Source organism: Natrix helvetica (assembly GCF_964273705.1).
Source record: "Natrix helvetica genome assembly, chromosome: 14".
Lineage (NCBI taxonomy): Eukaryota > Metazoa > Chordata > Lepidosauria > Squamata > Natricidae > Natrix > Natrix helvetica.
In genome coordinates, this window is record NC_138564.1 from 4,843,708 (window position 1) to 4,863,966 (window position 20,259).

At 45.2% G+C, this 20,259-nt stretch overlaps 1 protein-coding gene across 9 annotated transcripts in view; it reads right to left on the reverse strand.

The window, feature by feature from the left end:
- Positions 1-20,259, reverse strand: part of LOC309399220 (transmembrane protein 132D-like) — a 330,593-nt gene that overhangs the window by 16,486 nt on the left and 293,848 nt on the right. For all 9 annotated transcript variants that reach the window (XM_081966866.1, XM_081966865.1, XM_081966868.1 and 6 more), the window contains one exon: positions 15,100-15,243. In XM_081966866.1, coding sequence (XP_081822992.1) covers positions 15,100-15,243 — 144 coding nt within the window. The remainder of the gene's footprint in view (positions 1-15,099; positions 15,244-20,259) is intronic.

Genomic DNA, 20,259 nt, shown 5'->3' on the forward strand with positions numbered 1-20,259 from the left:
CTTGAGCCTGGTGAGAATCGAACTGCCGGCAGTCAGCAGAAGTAGCCTGCAGTACTGCACACTAACCACTGCACCCCCTCGGTTCGATGTGATGATCAATGACAACAGAATACAACTCAGATCCTAATCGATGCATTAAAACAAATACCTTTGGAAAAAATCATACTGGTGAACTATCTTGAAAGACTGTGGGGGAGGAAAGACTTTTCTGGAGAGGAATTCACTGTAAATGAAATAAAAGGGGTTTATCAGGATGAGGACTGGGTTTCGTACTGCTGGGGAAGCCTAGGTCAGAACCCAGATGTTCTCCAGGATACTGACATACCAAGCCATCAAGACAGGCGATCATCAGCACCTTGAAATGGGATTCTTTCCCTTCGCATCCAGTAATAAGAAGACTACCAAAATGGAGATGGGCTTGGAAATATCCTTAAATAAGTTCCTATATCCAAATCCTGAAAACCTCATTGTTGAGTCTCGGTCAGCACAATAAGTCCATTAGCTAAACCTTATTTCTGAGAATGCTCAACTTTGCTCAACGACACGGTCCATAAAAAATCAGGTTCAGAGCATTGGGTGGGGGGGGTGTATGTGTGTGTGAACTTCTCCCCACTTCCGCCAACCTTCTTGCATGCCTGCATGCCCACACACACACACACAAGCCCGTGGAAGTCAATTTAATTGGGAAGCGTCAGGGCAGAAGAGGTGAGAAACCGCCACTCACCCAGTCTGTAAAAATCAGAGCGACAAAGCATCACGATGAATTATGGATGGCAGGACAGATGTGGATGAAGGAGACGGATGCCGCATTCGAGGCAGGGAAGAGCACGAGGTTTGGGAAAATACTGCAGAGAAGCAGCATCTGTCATTGTCTAGTTAGACATAAGGTAGGTGAACACGAGAGGAAACGTGCTGGATGATACATCCCAGCAACGCACAACATCTGCTTGGGGACTTAGTTCTCCTCTGTGAAAGTTGTCACCCACGGAGCCAGATTAGTGTCTTGTCTACCATTCCTAAACTGGTCCCGTGCAGGACCTTGGACAGCAGCCAATGACGGTTGACTCCGATTCTCAGTCGTTGAGGTCATGGTTTATCCCAAAGGTGCTTATTCAAGAAGCAACTGGACTTTCTTTAAATATTCCTTTGCCTCTTGAAAAAGCATCTTTGGGACCTGCTGGTTGGAAGCGTGGTGAGCCCCCAAAACTTACTTTGTGCCTTCTATGTAGCTTGCTCTCTCTTTAGATCAGGGGTGCTAAACTCAAGGCCCGTGGGCTGGATCCGGCCCACGGGGTGTTTAAATTTGGCCCGCCGGGCTGCCCTGCGAAAACGACAAAGGACCAGCAGTGCTTCTGCCAGCACGGGAAAAAAGAAAAGAAAAAGAAGGGAAGGTGGGAAGAGAGCAAGGAAGGAAAAATAAGGAAAGAGGGGAAAGGAAGAAGAAGGGAGAGGGAAGAGGGAAGGAAAAAGAAGAGAAGGAAGGAAGGAGGGAGAGAAGGAAGGAAGGAAGGAGATTTTAATGAAAGTGAGAGAGGGTCTCAGGGAAGTCCTGCCTTAGCACTTGGCCACGACTGTCCGGCCTGCAGCCATCTTTTCTTTTGGATCTTTGGCCTGCCACACTTTCTATTATTCTACTATGCCTTTTCTATTGTGGGAAAATGGGAGGGGGGGATTGTACGGAGTTAGATGATATGTAGCCATAACAACATTCTTTCTAGAAAGCCAAGGTCATCCTTTGTCTTTGCACCTCTGCACCTGATCGGAACTGGATGGGTGGAACTGCCAGCATGGCAGTCGGAGATTGGACCATGTGGGTGTGGGGGGCAAGATCTTGAACTTTCAACTGGGTGGGGAAAACCGGGAAGTTTTCAGATTCAGGTTTTCCCAGATATGCCAACATGGCTCTCTTCATCAATTGGAACTTTGAGGAATCCTTTGCCTCGGACTCTGAATTACTTTTGGATGCTATTTGGAACCCTGACAATGACAGGCCCCCCCAACACAAGTCCCGTGTCATGCCCACCATGCCCACGCCTACCATGGCCACACCCATGGCCACCCTCTGGCCTTCTGAGGTCAAGCACAACCCTGTTGCAGCCCTCCGTGAAATCAAGTTTGACAGCCCTGCTGTGGACGATGAAGATGTTAAAGAACTGAGGCCAAGTGGTTGTACGTCAGAAAGATACATTGCTGCCACCTTTGGAGGTTCTTCTTCATCCATCACACTTGATCCGTCGGATGCTTACCGAGTCCCTGCTTTAAGCCGCAACCTCATTTTTGGGACGATGCCAGGTCTGCCATGCACCAAAGAGCAGCCCGTGGGAAGGGCCCCGGTTGCCTGCCTAAAAAGACTCGATGCATTGAGAAAACCGTCGTGCTCAGAGATTAGTTTGGGGGAAGCTCTTGATTCCAGGTCTCCTGAGAGAAAACTGCTGAGGAGAAAGATGTTGTTTCCATCAGATAACCCTGGATTTCAGGAGGGTTTTAGTGTGCCGGGGACTTTAATCACCCTGCTTGGCTCTTGAGGTCATCCTTTCTGCATCCATAATGTAGACTCCAACAGCAATTCTCCCTCCCTCTCTCTCTCGCTCTCTCTTTGGCAGGCTTACGAGAGAGAGAGAGAGAGAGAGAGAGAGGGAGGGAGAATGAGGGAGAGAGAGAGAGAGTGAACCAGAGAGAGAGAGAGAGGGAGGGAGGGAGGGAGAAAAAGAGAGAGAACCAGAGAGAGAGAGGGAGGGAGAATGAGGGAGAGAGAGAGAGAGATAGTGAACCAGAGAACCAGAGAGAGAGAAAGAGGGGGGAAGGAGGGAGAGAGAAAAAGAGAGAGGGAGCCAGAGAGGGAGAAAGAGAGGGAGGGAGGGAGAAAGAGAGAAAGAGAAAGAACCAGAGAGAGGGAAAGAGAGGGGGTGGAAGGAGGAAGAGAAAATAAGAGAGGGAGCCAGAGAGAGAGGGAGGGAGGGATCAGAGAGAGAGAGAGAGAAAGAGAAAGAACCAGAGAGAGGCAAAGAGAGAGGGGGGAAGGAGGGAGAGAGAGAGAGAACCAGAGAGAGAGGGAGGGAGGGAGGGAGGGAGAGAGAACCAGAGAGGGAGAGAGAGAGAAAGAGAAAGAACGAGAAAGAGAGAGAGAGAGAGAGAGAGATTCCTTTCCACAAATGCAGGGTCTGCTTTCCTACTAATATATCGATACCTATACCTATATCAACTATATCTCTGTATCACTATTTAAACATAATAACCAAATAGCCGAGTTGGAAAGGCCCCTAGAGCTCCTCTAGTCCAACCCCCTGCTCAGGCAGGAAACCCTTACCGACAAATGGTTGTCCGATTGGCACACCCACAACTTCTGGAGGCCAGTCGTTCCTCCAAATATTTTGATTTTCTTTTTAAAAAAAAAAGATTTTATTTTGATATTTACTGACCTAACGGCTGCAATAAAGTGACTTGATTTGACAGCAGGACGTTGTTCTGTTGGTGCTTTTTAGCAGCCGGCATCTGGTGCTCCTTTTTTGTGATTGAGAAGGATATGTAGCCCTCCAGGCGGTCAAGCTTCCTGTGGCTCTGCCCATCTGCTCTTAAAACTGAATGAATTCATGGCCAGCATCCCAGCCAATCAGAGCGAATGCCATACCTTCAACTTCATGCTAGATGATCAAGATTTCCTTTCTCTGATCCTGAATTTCTCCCCCCCGTGCCAAAAAAAGAGAGGAAAAAAATTCATAAATTTGCTGTGGTGACTCGGGACGACTGAACGAGCAAGCCCAAAGATTCATCTTTACGGACCGACGTTTTAATGGACATCCTTTCACTCTCTTTTCTTCAAATGCAAATTTTCCTTCGATAAGTTCTCAGGAAGACGTGTTCTGATCCAGCCTTAGCAGAAACAAGAAACAGACTCCTCGTTACAAAAAAACCCTCTTTATTTGACCTCTTGTGAATTAATGGCGTTCACCCACCGAAAAGTCCAGGCAAGAGTCCTGCAAGGAGTTAACTGCAGTATAGACCTTATCAGTTCTTTGTGATAATTTCAAGGCTGTGAGCTCCCAGACCAAAGGCTGCAAATGAAGTCCTGGCAAGCAGTCTTTGTAGCATGAAACACAATGAGCAAAATCTTCAGAAATACGAACTGTTGTCCCCTACGACCACCCTCTCTCCTTTCCTTCTATTTATTCCCCAGCCAGGAAAAGGCCATTCAGTGTCCACGTGTGCTTTGCTTCCTGAGTTGACTCCTTGTCCTCCGTTGCTCACCTCTCCCAACAGCTGCGCATACACACACCTGGAACTGGCCCCAGCTGGTCTTCCTCTCCGCTTATCTCAGCCTCCAAAGGCAGCTGCCTCTCCGGTGGCTGAGAAATGTTGGATGGCCTTGGCTCTATCTCTGCGTCTGATGCACAGCATCCATGAGAACCTTCCCCAGAGTCCAGAACTGGCCCAGGTTCCTCCCCAACCTCCTCATCGTCCGAGTCTGCTGGCAGCTGGCAGATCACAACAAGAAGACGGAAAGAAACTCAACTCTTCCTCTAAATTCTTGTGGCTTATTTTTAAACATTTTTCTTTTCTCAGCATTGTAGTTTCCATCCACCCCTCTCCCCATCAAATGGTCCATCCAAGTGATATATGGAGCAGCAGATGCAAATGGACAAATATTCTGGGCGAGCGTCCAGTGTGAGCCGTTAATCCTCAAATACCTCTGGAATGGATGCTCCTGACCAAGGACTCCATTATTATCTCCAGATGAAAAGGGGATTTAATGAGTGACCATTAGTTTTTGTTGCTGTTGTTTTAATTCTCTTTAGGAGAACCCACTCTCCTTCTCTCTCCAGCTTCCTGAGGCTAGACCTTGGATATATTTCCACCCGAACTATTTCTAGTTTGGCTTGCATTTTTATTAATGGTACGCTTCCCACTATTGATGTCCAACCTATTTGGAAGCCAAACATCTGAGGGGGAAGAGAAGTAGGGCTTCACCGGCAGTTTGCGGGAATATCAAGGCTGCATCCTATCCGCACAGCTCGGGTTGAGAGGCTTGCTAACTTATTATGGGCAATTATGTTGATTGAGTCTATTTCTAGCCTAAGGAACAGGGACCTACATGGCTTTGAAGCATGTGGGAGACAGGCTGTTGCAAAATCAGCCAACGTGGTTGATGAGGAAGAACAAGCCTTTGAGCTACGTGGAAAAGCATTCAGCAGATTCCAGATAATGATCAAAATACGTCCCTGAACAATCGGAGAGCCGATGATCAAAGCCACCTTTGCTTACCCACATTCTGATCTCAGCTGCAGCCTTCAACTAAGTTCTACAAGAGAGGCCAACGCGTTCCGAAATAGTCTTTCCTTCTCAACGTTGCTTGTTATGCTAATTAGACTTAGATTCCAGGAGAACAGACACAACAGCTGTTTGGCTTCATGGCCATGGTGGTCTCAGATTAACAGAGTTGGAAGGGACCTTATAGGTCATCCAGTCCAACCCCCTGCTCAAGCAGAAGACCCTATTCCATTTCTGACAAAGTGCAGTCCAGTTTCTTCTTGAAAGCTTCCAGTGATGAAGCTCCCAAAACTTCTGAAGGGAACTTCTGTTCCATGGGTTGATGGTTCTCACTGTCAGAAACTTCTTCCTTATTTCCAGGTTGAATCTCTCCTTGTTCAGTTTCCATCCATTCTTCCTTGTCTAGCCTTCGGGTGCTTTGACCCCTCCTCTCTGTGGCAGCTCCTCAAATATTGGAAGGCTGCTCTCCTGTCTCCCCTGGTCCTTCTCTTCACTAGACTAGTCATGCCCAGTTCCTGCAACCGTTAATCGTATGTTTTGGCCTCCAGTCCCCTCATCATCCCCGTTGCTTTTCTTTGCCCTCTTTCTAGAATCTCAACGTCTTTTTTATAATGTGGTGACCAAAACTGGATGCAGTATTCTAGGTGTGGTCTTACTAAGGCTTTACAGAGTGGTATTAGTAATTCACTTGATCTTGATTGTATACTTCATGGTCCCAAAAGGAAGTCAACAGTCCCCATGTTGGGAGGCTGTTTAGGGATTTGAAGGCGATGAAATGGATACCGTAAACTCATACAAGGGTTCAGAATGCTTTTGTTCCTTGGTTCCCTCCTCAAAAATGCAAAAGACGGACCCACAAAGTTGGCTTCACCAACCCTACAAGGGAACTGGAGTCTGTAGAGATTCTCAGTCCTCCAGGTCATGGTTGGCCCAAAGGTGCTTTGTTTTCAGGAGGCAACTGGACCTTCTTGTTTCTCTTTGAAGACGTTTCGCTTCTCATTCAAGAAGCTTCTTTAGCTCTGATTGGATGGTGGGGAATGGAAGGATTGATACTCCTTGCAGACGGCTGGTCATTTGCATCCTTTTAGAGGGTCGTTGAGGCCAGTTGGAGGTTTATCTGTGTCGTCAAGGTCACCTGAGTGGTGAAAATGGTTCCAGGTTTTTTTTCTGGAAATCCATTCCTACTTCCACACCATTCCAAGGGTCTTCATCCCAAACTGTATAGATAAAAGTCTGCAGAGATTCTCAGTCATCCTGGCCATACAGATACAGATTAACAGAGTTGGAAGAGACCTTGTAGGTCATCTAGTCCAACCCCCCGTCCAAGCAGGAGACCCCCACATCTTTTCTGACAAATGGCAGTCCAATCTCTTCTTGAAAGCTTCCAGTGACAACTTCTGTTCTATTGGTTGATTATTCTGTCAGAAAAATTCTCCTTATTTAAAATACAATAGCAGAGTTGGAAGGGACCTTGGAGGTCTCCTAGTCCAACCCTCTGCCTAGGCAGGAAACCCTATACCGTTTCAGACAAATGGCTATCCAACATCTTCTTAAAGACTTCCAGTGTTGGGGCATTCACAACTTCTTGAGGCAAGCTATTCCACTGATTAATTGTTCTGACTGTCAGGAAATTTCTCCTCAGTTCTAAGTTGCTTCTCTCCTTGATTAGTTTCCACCCATTGCTTCTTGTTCTACCCTCAGGTGCCTTGGAGAATAGTTTGACTCCCTCTTCTTTGTGGCAACACCTGAGATATTGGAACACTGCTATCATGTCTCTCCTAGTCCTTCTTTCTATTAAACTAGACATACTACTTATTTCTAGGTTGAATCTCTCCTTGTTCAGTTTCCATCCATTATTCCTTGTCTCCCTTCGGGTACCTTGGAAAACACCTTGACCCCCTCCTCTCTGTGGCAGCCCCTCAAATATTGGAAGACTGCTGTCCTGTCTCCCCTGGTCCTTCTCTAGATTGTAGTCTGCAATTTTTTCCTGTGGAAATCCATTCCTACTCCTGCACCATTCAAAACATGCTCATCCCATATTGATGGGGGCAAGAGGCTGACTCTGTAAACCACTTAGAGAGGGCTGCAAAGTGGTATATAAACCTAAGTGCTATTGCTATCTTCCTTTCTTCCTTCCTTCCTTCCTTCCTTCCTTCCTTCCTTCCTTCCTTCCTTCCTTCCTTCCTTCCTTCCTTCCTTCCTTCCTTCCTTCCTTCCTTCCCAGTGATTAGAATGCAGTATTGCAGGCTAATTCTGCCCACTGTCAGCAGTTTGATCCTGACCGGCTCAAGCTTGACTCAACCTTCCCTCCTTCCGAAGTGGGTAAAATGAGGACCCAGATTGATGGGGGCAAGAGGCTGACTCTGCAAAGCACTTAGAGAGGGCTGCAAAGTGGTATATAAACCTAAGTGCTATTGCTAAAACCCAAGTTTTTAGGATCTCTCCAAAGGCCAGCAGGATCCAACTAGATCTCCTTGGATTGGTATTCCACATTAGGAGACAACATTTGTTTTAAAAAAATAATCTTCCATAGGGACAAAGTAACTAAAATAGACAATTCTTGTCTTTCTAAAGAGACCTGGGATGATCTCCATCTCCACCACCAATCACTCACCATCCTGGACCAAAAACATTGAATTAGAAGAACAAAGAACAAAGCCCTTGTAATTGTGTACCTCCTCTTTATTTTTTCCTTGACAGACGCGTGGGTAGAGCGTGAGGCACATTTTGCAAACAAGTCAAGGTGGCAATAATTTCTTTTCTTTTTTTCCCCCCCTACACCCCCTTGGGATGATGTGCCAGACGGAGCTTTACATCATCAACAGATGACGTTTGGCTGAAGCTAAATGCAAAAGACTTTGTGAATTTAAAAAAAAACTCTTTGGGAGGGCATAAAAAGAAACCTTATTTGCAAACGGCCTCTGCTCCTGTGGTTAACTTCCTTTTCCAAGGGGTGAAACAGGATGGAAACGGCCTTTGCGAATTCGAGTCAGTCCCTAGGGAGAAAATACACAAATGGTATTGACTTTGGCCCAATAAAATATCTCGTTTTTGAAGCCCGGGAAAATTGGGATGCTAAAAGAACTCTGGGGGAAAAAAACTCCTGTGGAGGGAATAAGTCCTCGGCTTATTGGCATTTCATTTAGTGACCATTCAAAGTTACAACAGCACAGAGAAAAATGGCTTAAGACCTTTTTCATACTTTGAACTGTTGCAGCATCCTTGTGGGACTTTTGCTTCTCATCCCAGAAGCTTCTTCAGCTCTGACTGGATGGTGGGGGAACGGAAGGATTTATACTCCTTGCAGACAGCTGGTCCTTTGCATCCTTTTAGAGGGTCGTTGAGGCCGCTTGGAGGTTTACCAGTGTCCTCAGGGTCACTTGAGTGGTGAAAATGGTTCCTGTAGTCCGCAATTTTTTTCTCTGGAAATCCATTCCTACCCCCACACCATTCCAAGGGTCTTCATAATGGTAATTGCTATGCTGTCCTATTTAGCCTTGTTTTTGATGCTGCACGCATGCGCGCAAAGCGCATGAGTGAGCAAAGCCCATGCGCACAAGGCGAACTAGCAAACTGGTTGTTAAGGTAAGTGCAGCAGACCACCTCTGCCCCACACTCTTTGCTATTCTTCTCTCCCCCCCCACTTCTTCTTCTCTCATTTGCACAATAAAATCAGGTAGCCTGTTCCCCAAAAGGGGTGTTTAGTATTCATACAATTTTAAACAGGCTTTATCTAGTCTGAGTAGCGCTGTTTGTACTTTGCTCAGCCCAAGGGATTCCTCGACAGAGAAGGAGGAGATTATCTTCTGCTCCCCCTGTCCCTCTCCCCCTTCTTCTTCTTCTTCTTCTTCTTCTTCTTCTTCTTCTTCTTCTTCTTCTTCTTCTTCTTCTTCTTCTTCTTCTTCTTCTTCTTCTTCTTCTTCTTCTTCTTCTTCTTCTTCTTCTTCTTCTTCTAACACCTTCAGCTGCTGAATTTCATATCTGGTATTAAATCCCATCTCCCTTTCATGATATATCTTCATGTCAACGCTCCCTTCTATTACAACGTCCTCCCTTCCTCTGTTCAATTTCCTCTATTATTCATATTTTATCCAGTAATAACATCTGGGTAGATTGAGGCAGGGACTGCCACTTCATATTTATGAACTCAAAAGACGTCGGGTCCTTATTATTGGATGTTTATGGAAGTCCATGAACAATAATGCAAGAGGGAAAAGTAGAGAGAGATGATTCTCTTTCGCTCAGGGTTGTTTCTTCTAATAGTCAACTCAGCCAGAGAGAGCTAGCGGACCTGGAGAGAAATCTGGTCCGTGAACAACAAGGCAGAGGTATCCTTTACCCGGGGAGAACGTTCAGTTGCGCCACAACAACAGGCATCCTTAAAGATGACCCAACGGTTGGAAAAGAAACAACAAAGCAAGACTCATCATCTGCATTCAGAAAACTTGATTCAGATTAACAGAAGTTGGAAGGGACCTTCTAGGTCATCTAGTCCAACCCTCCACTGAAGCAGGAGACCCTACATCATTTCTGACAGGTGGCAGTCCAGTCTCTTCTTGAAAGTCTCAAATGATGAAGCTCCCACAACTTCCGAAGGCAACTTCTCTTCCATCGGTTGATTGTTCTCACTGTCAAAATGTTGCTCCTTATTTCCAGGTTGAATCTCTCCTTGGTCAGTTTCCATCCATTATTCCTTGCCTGGCCTTCAGGTGGTCTGGAAAATAGCTTGACCCCCTCCTCTCTGTGGCAGCCCTTCCAATATTGGAAGACCGCTCTCCTGTCTCACCTGGTCCTTCTCTTCTCTAGACTAGCCATGCCCAGTTCTTGCAACCGTTCATTGTATGTTTTAGCCTCCAGGCCTTTAATCATCTTAGATAGATTCAGATTGATAGAGTTGGAAGGGACTTTGTAGGTCATCTAGTCCAACCCTCTGCCCAAGCAGGAGTCCTTACACCATTTCTGACAGATGGCAGTCCAGTCTCTTGAAATTCTCAAGTGATGAAGCTCCCACAACTTCCAAAGGCAACTTCTGTTCCATGGGTTGATTGTTCTCACTATCAGAAAATGTCTCCTTATTTCCAGATTGAATCTCTCCTTGGTCAGTTTCCATCCATTATTCCTTGTCTGGCCTTCAGGTGCTTTGGAAAATAGCTTGGCCCCCTCCTCTTGGCCCCTCAAATATTGGAAGACTGTTATCATGTCTCCCCTGGTCCTTCTCTTCCCTAGACTAGAAGAATTCTGGAGGTAGACAAAGATGGCTGCTGTTTTCCTTGCATATTATGCGATGTTGCTAGATATTAATAAAATAGATATGCAAATTTTACGAATTCATCAGCAAGATAGCTGGGAAGAAAAAGGTGGATGAATGCCACAGGGGAGAAAAGATTCAGAACTTTCCCAAAGGTGCTTTTGTTTTCAAGAGGCAACTGGATTTCATTGTTTTTTCCTTGAAGATGTTTCACTTCTCATCCAAGAAGCTTCTTCTGCTCTTCAGTACTGCAATTCTCCAGAAGTGAAGAAGCTTCTTGGATGAGAAGCGAAACGTCTTCAAGGAAAAAACTAGGAAGTCTACCTGCCTCTTGAAAAAAGCACCTTTGGGACAACCATGACCTGGACGACTGAGAATCTCCGCTGACATTCAAGAACTTTCATTCACTCTTTGCTGGCCTCTAGTGGTTATCTGGACAATGGCAGCCCAGATACAGTTGCCTTGGATAGACAGCTTAAGTCTTAAGGGGTGTCCAAACTTTTTGCAAGGAGGGCCAGATTGGGTGATGTGAAAATGTGTGGGGCCGATCATTCAGCCTGACATTCTTTGAACCCTTAACATTAAATGCGAATTAACTACCGTATTTTTCGGAGTATAAGACGCACCAAGATTTTGAAGAGGCAAATTAAAAAAAAAGTTTTTGCACTCTCCCACGAAAATGGGCCTTTTTTTTTAAAGGGCATGAATAGCCTTTAAGAGGCTTCTAGAGTGCTCCTGGGGGCTAGGTGGGGGAAAGTTGAGCAAAAAATGGCCCGTTTCTTGCTCATTTATGCCCTCCACAGCCCCCAGGAGCACTCTGAAAACCTCCTAAAGGCTATGCACAGTCATTTTGGTGAAGGGGGCAGAGTTTTGGGAGGCAAAAAAATGCTGTATTCAGTGTATAAGGTGCACCCAGATTTTTAGCCTCTTTTTTGAGGGGAAAAAGATGCATCTACTTTGAAAAATACGGTATTTTATGAAAGACTAAACAAATAACTCCAGTGGGGAGAAGAGTCTGCGGGCCGCTTGAAATTTGGAAAAGGGCCACATTTGGCCCCCGGGCCGCACTTTGGACATGCCTGGCTTAAGAGATGACTAGCGCCGAGCTCTATAAATAACGTAGCCTTCGTAGAGCAGGTGGTAGACAGTCCTTTGGCAATCGCAGCCAAGAACTGAGGCTGTGAGGACATTCAGAAAATAGAAGCTGGTTGGAGGGAGTGTAAATCAAATGTTCAGAGCCTCGACTGAAAGCTAAATCAGGAAGCAAGAAGATAGAACTGGATCTCACTATGTTTACTTTTCAGCAAATATTGCTCTTCAAGGATGTACTCATGCTGACCAGGAGGCCAATTCTAGGGTTATCTCAGGGACTTCCTTGCCCCAGGTTGTTTTTTTTTTTTTTGGTCCATTCTGACTCAATAGAGAACCAAGCTGTAAAAATATTCATGAACCGGCTGAGACATGGTAACGAGGTCAGCCAATGAATAGGGCTTAGTAACAAGGTCAGCCAATGGGAGCTGAAATAGCTTGGAGCCTGGGCGTGGTTTAGCCCTGCAGCTCTGAGTGCTGATCATTGGAACTGAAACTAGTCTGTCTGCAACGCTGAACTCTGAACAGAAAAATGAAACGGTTCTCTGCTGTTGGCATTGTAGATGTATTCTTATATATAAAGAAGTTTCTTATTTAAATGAATCCTGCTGAAGTTATCTGCATGATTTCTGGATTTGATTTTTGCAGCAAACTCTGACACAAGCCTTCTCTACTTTGAAATATGCTGTCCTCTAACAGTACCTTTGGTTCTTAAGAGTGTCCCCCAAACCTTCCTTTGTAGATGAGATTCCCTTTAAAGACTACCTTGGTTAGCCATGAAAATTCTGCTACCCATTACGGCCATAAGTCAAGGACTATCTGTGAACATATACACATGTATGCCTTCAGATACAGCCACAACAGCTTCCAAAGAATGTTGGATGGGGACACTCCTCTGTGGGTTTTTGTATATGTGTGATGTTTCCACAACTGCAGTTGTCTGGTATTTTGATCCCTACCACCACCACCTCCTCCTCTCCACAAACCCAGCTCCCTTCTAGCACTGATGAGGTTTCCTAGTTGGGTCATGAAATGCCTGCAAGAAAACCACTAAGCTCATAGAGCACCAAGGACCCCACAGTTGTCCTCCTCCTCCTTCTTCTTCTTTCCTTCCTTCCTTCCTTCCTTGCCTCCTTCCCTCCCTCCCTCCTTTCCATGGTGCACAGTGGTTACAGTACTGCAGGCTATTTCTGCTGACTGGCGGCTGCCTGCAATTTGGCAGTTTGAATCTCTCCGGGCTCAAGGTTGACTCAGTCTTCCATCCTTCCAAGGTGGGTAAAATGAGGACCCAGATTGTTGGGGGCAAAAGGCTGGCTCTGTAAACCGCTTAGAGAGGGCTGTAAAAGGACTGTGAAGCGGTATATAAGTCTAAGTGCTATTGCTATTGTTAAACTAGACAAAAAGAACTATAATGTCCCCGACAAGACAGAAAGAAGAGGCTTCTCGGAGCCTATGGAGGACGAGAGAGCAAGGCACTCTGGATACGGGGTTGAAGAGGCTCTCTTATTATGTATCAGTCAACCCAGCAGGCAAGGATAAGAAGCTCTCAAGATGTTCTTCAGTCAGTACAGTTGAAAGCTCCAGAGGCAAAGTGTGCAACATGCTCTTCAACCCAGAGTAAATAGCAATAAGCAACAGGTAATGGGATCCTTCAGCTACTTGAGGCTCAATGCTTGGATTTCTCTGAGGAGAGGGATGCTCAAAGAACACCTGAGACTAACTATGAGATCTTCTTTATGAAGCCATGGCTAAGCCTCACGGGGAGCCATCTCACTTCACAGTCACGAGGAAAGAGGAAATCAAGACCCACTTTTGAGTGGGCCTTCCGTTTTCCATCCCCTTGGGATGACCAAGAGAAACACCTTCCTGTTTACACCTAGATGTTCCTTGAACCTTTATCGGGGCACCGTTGGACACAAATGGGATGACAAGGAGGAATGATGCACATTGAGGACCTGTCCACTGCAGAAGTCAAAAAGAGAGCTGTGAGAATATCTACACACCCCTCGCATCCTGGACATAAATTGTTTCAGCTTCTACCCTCAAAACGATGCTATAGGACAACTAGACAGAAGTACAGCATTTTCCCAAATGCCATTACTCTGCTAAACATTGTCAAATTATTTACTATTTACTATTATAACTTATTTACTCTTAAGACTGCATTACTATTAAAGACTGCTCTGTAGAAGGCCAGATCCTGAAGAGGAAACTCAAATCCTTTGGCCACCTAATGAGAAGGAAAGACTCCCTGGAGAAGAGCCTCATGCTGGGAACGATGGAGGGCAAAAGAAGAAGAAGGGGACGGCAGAGAAGGAGGTGGCTGGATGGAGTCACCAAAGCAGCAGGCGTGAGCTTCAATGGACTCCAGAGGATGGCAGAGGACAGGAAGGCCTGGAGGAACGTTGTCCATGGGGTCGCGATGGATCAGACGCGACTTCACAACTCACAACAACACATTTATTTATTGGAAATTGTCAAACAAAAACAAGAATAAGAGAATAAAAATTCCAGGAGGGCAAAAACTGGTTACACTGGGCTCCGGAGGCCAGGAACAGGCCCGTTTCCAGACTTCTAGGACTTCCAGTAGTTTTTTGCCCTTCCCGAACCTCCGCACGGGCCCTGCACTTTCCTGGCATGATGAATGGAGACTCCTGGGAGGGGAAGGGCAGGGGTGGCATTTGGGGGTTGGCCGAACTGGGCAGAATCCTGAAGGCCATGCTAACCTCCTGCAGTCCCTGAGTGCCTTACTTGGAATGCTGACACCATAAGGAGATCCCAAGGGATAGTCTTAAACATTGGTCTAGCTTGGTAAGAGGGCCAGGGGGTTTATATGGATTGATTTTAAGAACTCATCAGTGCAAACACCTACCTTTTTGAAAAAATAAAATAAAATTTAAACACATAAAGAAGACAAAACATAGATTAAAAACAACAAAAGAAACAACGAAAAAGGAAAAAATTCCACCATACAGCAGTTCGGTATCTATATTGAACAATCTACATTACAATTGGTGTTTTTTCCCCCCTTTATACATTCGTGTCTCACATTTGTGGTCCCTTTGTTTATTTACTTATTTGTGTATACTATTCCATGTTTGTATTTGTGTTACAACCCCTGGTATGCCCAAATATGGGAGGGAGCTCACTACTCCCCCTTTCTGTCCTTCGGCTCATTACAGAAGACCATCCAGGCAGAAAACCATATTTTTATTTTTAATGTTGCCTTTGCTATGTTTGTGTTGTATTTGTGCTGGTAAATAAAAATAAATAAATATCCCATGTTTATTTATACTTAACTGTTTACATCAGAATATCACTTTACATATATTGTACTGCTGTCATTGGCTACTTAACATTTCTACAACTTCACTATTTTATATATCCCTACTTCTTGTTTCTATCTTCTAATCATTTATACCATTTTTTCCCCATTTCAAATAATATTCCGGTTCCTCCTTTCCTTGTATTTCTTTCGTCAGTTTGCCAATGCCTACCTTAATCACGTCTTCATCGGAGGACCTGCACTCCACAGATTCTACAAGATCCGTCACAGTCCCATCTTCTTCCACCGAGACCACCTTAACAGGGACAGCCACTGTCTTCCCCGTGAGGATGGCGGTGTTTAAGATTTCTGCTTCCTGAAAGACAAAACATCATCAGTTGAAAGTTGATCTTCAACCTCTTTTTCTTTTTTTTAGTTTTTTTATTTATACACTTTTCTTTGACATATATAAGTGCTTTACAAAGGCATCACCTGGCCAACAAAAGTGCATCTAGTAAGCCTATGGTTTTCCCTGTTGCAATGGATGGCTGTGAAAGTTGGACCCTAAGGAAGGATGAGCGCCAAAGAATGGAGGCCTTTGAACTATGGTGCTGGAGAAGACTCCTGCATTGAGTCCCTTGGACTGCAAGGCCATCCAGCCGGTCAGTCCTAGAGGAGATCAACCCTGACTGCTCTTTAGAAGGCCAGATCCTGAAGAGGAAACTCAAAGACTTTGGCCACCTAATGAGAAGGAAGGACTCACTGGAGAAGAGACTCATGCTGAGAAAGACTGAGGGCAAAAGAAGAAGGGATGGCAGAGAAGAAGGTGGCTGGATGGAGTCACCGAAGCAGCCAGCTTGAGCTTCAATGGACTCCAGGATGGTAGAGGACAGGAAGGCCTGGAGGAACACTGTCCATGGGGTCGCAATGGTTCAGACACAACTTCGCAACTAACAACAACAGCAGCAGCAACAACAAAATGCTTTATAAGCATTTTATTGTCCAAGTCAATTTGCAAATAGGTAGTAATAACAATGGCCACATTCTTTACCTGTCCTTCCTCCCTCCCTCCCTCCCTCCCTCCCTTCTTTCCTTCCTTCCTTCCTTCCATGGTACGCAATGGTTAGAAGGCAGTATTGCAGGCAAACTCTGCCCACTGCCAGCAGTTTGATCCTGACCAGCTCAAGGTTGACTCAGCCTTCGTTCCTTCCGAGGTGGGTAAAATGAGGACCCAGATTGTTGGGGGCAAGAGGCTGTAAACTGCCTGGAGAGGGATGTAACACACTGTGAAGTGGTATATAAGTCTAAGTGCTATTGCTATTTCTGGTGAATGTAAATCACCCAAATCTCTCTCCAAGTCCTTAATTGCTCATCTAAACAGTTTTCACTTCGTGGTTTTTCAAGTTTGACCTGATTTTACTTGTAGAAGAGAACATGACATAAAAGGTTGGGAAGCAGGCAGTTGACTTTTCCTACCTTGTGTCAGTATATATATATCAGTTTTTCTAATCTAACATGACACGGAGAGAAAGCTGTGATACTTTAAAGGAACAGAAATTCTTTAGAGCACTTCAAAAGCACGCTGTTGGTTTCAGAGAGATACAAAGCAAGGCCTTTTTTCCCCTTTCAACTCTGTTTGCCTGTTTTGGGATTTGCTTCTTCTTCTTCTTCTTCTTCTTCTTTTTTTTTTTTTGCAGAAATGTGACAGATTTGCTGAATTAAATGGCAAGAAAGTCTGCAAAGTAAAGCGGATGCCAACAAACGCCTTCAACAGTCCAAAACTGAACAAACAGATTAACAGAGTTGAAAGGGATCTTGTAAGTCATCTAGTCCAACCCCCCCCCCCACCCACCCAAGCAGGAGACCCTACACCATTTCTGACAAAAGTCTCTTCTTTAAAGTCTCAAGTGATGAAGCCCCCATAACTTCCAAAGGCAACTTCTGTTTCATGGGTTGATGGTTCTCACTGTCAGAAAATTCCTCATTTCTAGGTTGAATCTCTCCTTGATCAGTTTCCATCCATTATTCCTTGTCTGGCCCTCGGGTGACTTGGAGAATAGCTTGACCCCCTCCTCTCTGTGGCAGTCCCTCAAATATTGGAAGACTGCTCTCCTGTCTCCCCTGGTCCTTCTCTTCACTAGACCAGCCATGCCCAGTTCCTGCAACTATTCATTGTATGTTTTAGTCTCCAGGCTTTTGATTATCTTAGATAGATTCAGATTAACAGATTTGGAAGAGACCTTGTAGGTCATCTAGTCCAACCCCCTGCCCAAGCAGGACACCCTACATCATTTCTGACCAATGGCTGTCCAGTCTCTTCTTGAAAGCTTCCAGTGATGAAGCTCCAACAACTTCTGAAGGTTAATTCCCCACACTGTCAGGAAGTGTCTCCTTATTTCCAGGTTGAATCTCTCCTTGTTCAGCTTCCCTTCATTATTCCTTGCCTGGCCTTTGGGTGCTTTGGAAAACAGCTTGACCCCCTCCTCTCTGTGGCAACCCCTCAAATATTGGAAGACTGCTATCATGTCTCCTCTGGTCCTTCTCTTCACTAGACTAGCCATGCCCAGTTCCTGCAACTGTTCATCATATGTTTTGGCCTCCAGTCCCCTCATTATCCTGGTTGCTCTTCTCTTCACTCTTTCTAGAGTCTCAACCTCTTTTTTATAGTGTGGTGACCAAAACTGAATGCAGGACTCTAGGTGTGGTCTTACTAAGGCTTTATAGAGTGGTATTAGTACCTTCCGTGATCTTGATTGTATCCCTCTGTTAATGCAATTTAGGATTGCATTGGCTTTTTTGGCTGCTGCCGCACACAGCCGGCCCATGTTTAATTGGTTGTCCACTAAGACTCCAAGTAATGTTACCAACAAGCTCAACATGTTATAGACATGAGAAGGACCTATCTTGATGGTTTGGTTAGTTGTAACATGGCAGAATGGTTTTTACAACAAGGTTTGTGATCCGTTTTGGAATTTAAAAAGGGAGGATTACTATACAGAGTTCAGGCTGCAGTGTAACCTGGATAGAGATTGTTAGCAAACATCTTTATAAGAAGCTTTTTTTTATTAGATAAACATTAAAAAGATTGGACATAGTGGGACATTTCTGGCATAAACGTTTCCATATAGTGATTAGCTCTTACAACAATTACATTTTATATCCATCTGTTCTGACCCCCCCCCCCTTCGTCCACACCAAAACACTCCGAGCCAAAGATACTTCACAAGATTTATTGACAGACAGACAGGTCCTTGGCAGTAAACCAACACAGATAAGCCTTAATAACAACCCGGCACTGATAAGCATTAGCAGCAATCCAGCCTGCCGCGCTCACAAGACTGTACTCCCACATTAGTTCATGCGTTGACTTCTGCAAAAAGGCGTGTGCACAAGCAGACCTTTTATAGTCTGGAGAGGAGTCTAATTACCATCAGTCGAGTGCAATTACCTCCTGTAACTGCGCAATTGTTCCTGACGTCTATTAGCTCTTCGGTGACGAGCATCCAATAATAACTCACTGCTGACATCTGACTCACTGTCCCTTGTCTCCTCCCCACTGCTCCAAGGCATGACATCAGGAGCACACTCCCTTTGGCTTTCACCACTGCTCCATGTCTCAGGCGCCTCCTGGTGGCCAACCAGCCTCTCTGATCCCTGCCCGGAGTCGGAACCCTGTCCAGGGTCCTCCACATCCTCCAGAGCCGACTCAGCCGGCTGTCGGAGTCTGGTGGCAGCTCCAACGGCTCTTGCTGGGCCACAACACTATCACATGGGTATGTGTAGTCGGTCAGGTTACCTGTCTGTTGATCCTTTCTTTTATATAATTACTAACCGTACAAATGCATATCCAATTCCTACCTATCACACCTTCTTAATACCATATTTTCCAATTCTTAACTTGTCTGTGTTTTTCTGTCCCTGCCTTTTCCCTTCATTTCTGACCATCGGTCCCATTTGTCTCAGATTTCGTGATATTCCGTCTCACCCTCGTCTTTGAGCTCTAGAGTCAGTCTGTCCATTTCTGAGCACGTCAATTTATTATTTCTTGTTCCAAGGGAGTCTCTTCGTTTTTCAATTTTTGTGCAAAAACCGGCCTTGCCGCCGTTAAAATATGCAGCATTAAATATAATCCACCTTTGCCATGTTTTTCTTTTGTGATCCCTAGTAGAAATAATCCTGGCCTCAACTCCATCCTTTGATTTAGCCTCTCTTCCAAATACTTTCTTATCTGGTGCCCATCTGGAGATTGTTAGCAAACTTCACGCCCTTCGTTTTAGTTTTCAATTTCGGTTTTCGTAAACTGAGATAGGAAGAAGTCGAGGTACCAAATAAAGGAGGATATTTGTACGTCGGGGTTGAAATGAGGGGTCCTTGGTGCTCTCTGAGCTTGGGGGTTTTCTTGCAGATGTTTCATGACCCAACTACATAACGTCATCAGAACTAGAAGTGGGGATTGGGAGGAGGAGGAGGAGGAGGAAGACTGTGGGGTCCTTAGTGATGTCTGAGCTTGGTTGTTTTCTTGCAGACGTTTCATTACCCATCTATGTACCACAACTAATCAGGGCTTTCAAACAGAAGCCCCAATTATAGGCAGTCCTTGACTTACCATGTTTCATTTAGCGACCATTCAAAGTTACAAGGCACTGAAAAAAGTGCCTTTTTCACAGTCCCGACCTTTGCAGCCTCCCCAGGATCACATGATCAAAATTCAGAGGCTTGGCAACTGGCATGTACTTATGTCGGTTGCCGTGTCCTGGGGTCACGTGATCCCCTGTTGCGACCTTCTGACAAGGCAAAGTTGATGGGGGGAGCTAGATTCGCTTAACAACCATGTGACTCGCTTAATGACTGCAATGATTCGCTAAACAACTGCGGCAAGGAAGGTTGTAAAATGGGCCCAAACTCTCTTAACCAACGTTTGGTTTACTTTATTGTCATCGCACTTTGTACAACGAAATTAAATGCCATCTTGAAATTGAAAACCCCAGATATTGCATTCATATTGCACTCTACAGTAGAATCCAATATAGTTACTGCTCTGGGGTAGAAGCTGTTTTTCAGCCTATTTGTCCTTGTTTTTATTGCCCTGTACTGGCTGCTAGATGGTAATAATTTTTTAAAAAGGGTGCCCAGGATGATATGGATCTTTTAAGGTTGTTTTGAACTTTCTTAAGGCAGCAGGAGCTATAAAGCTCTTCCAGAGAGGGGAGAGGGCAACCCAGGATCCTCTGGGCAATGACGTTGACCCTCTGGAGCGATGTCCCACCTGCTCCTCTGCAATTGGCAAACCAGACACAGGCGCTGTGAGTTAAAATACTCCTCTGGTGCAGCAGTAGAAGGTCACAGCAGTTTTGTTTCTTGAGAAGTCTCAGGTCGTATAATCTCTGCTGGG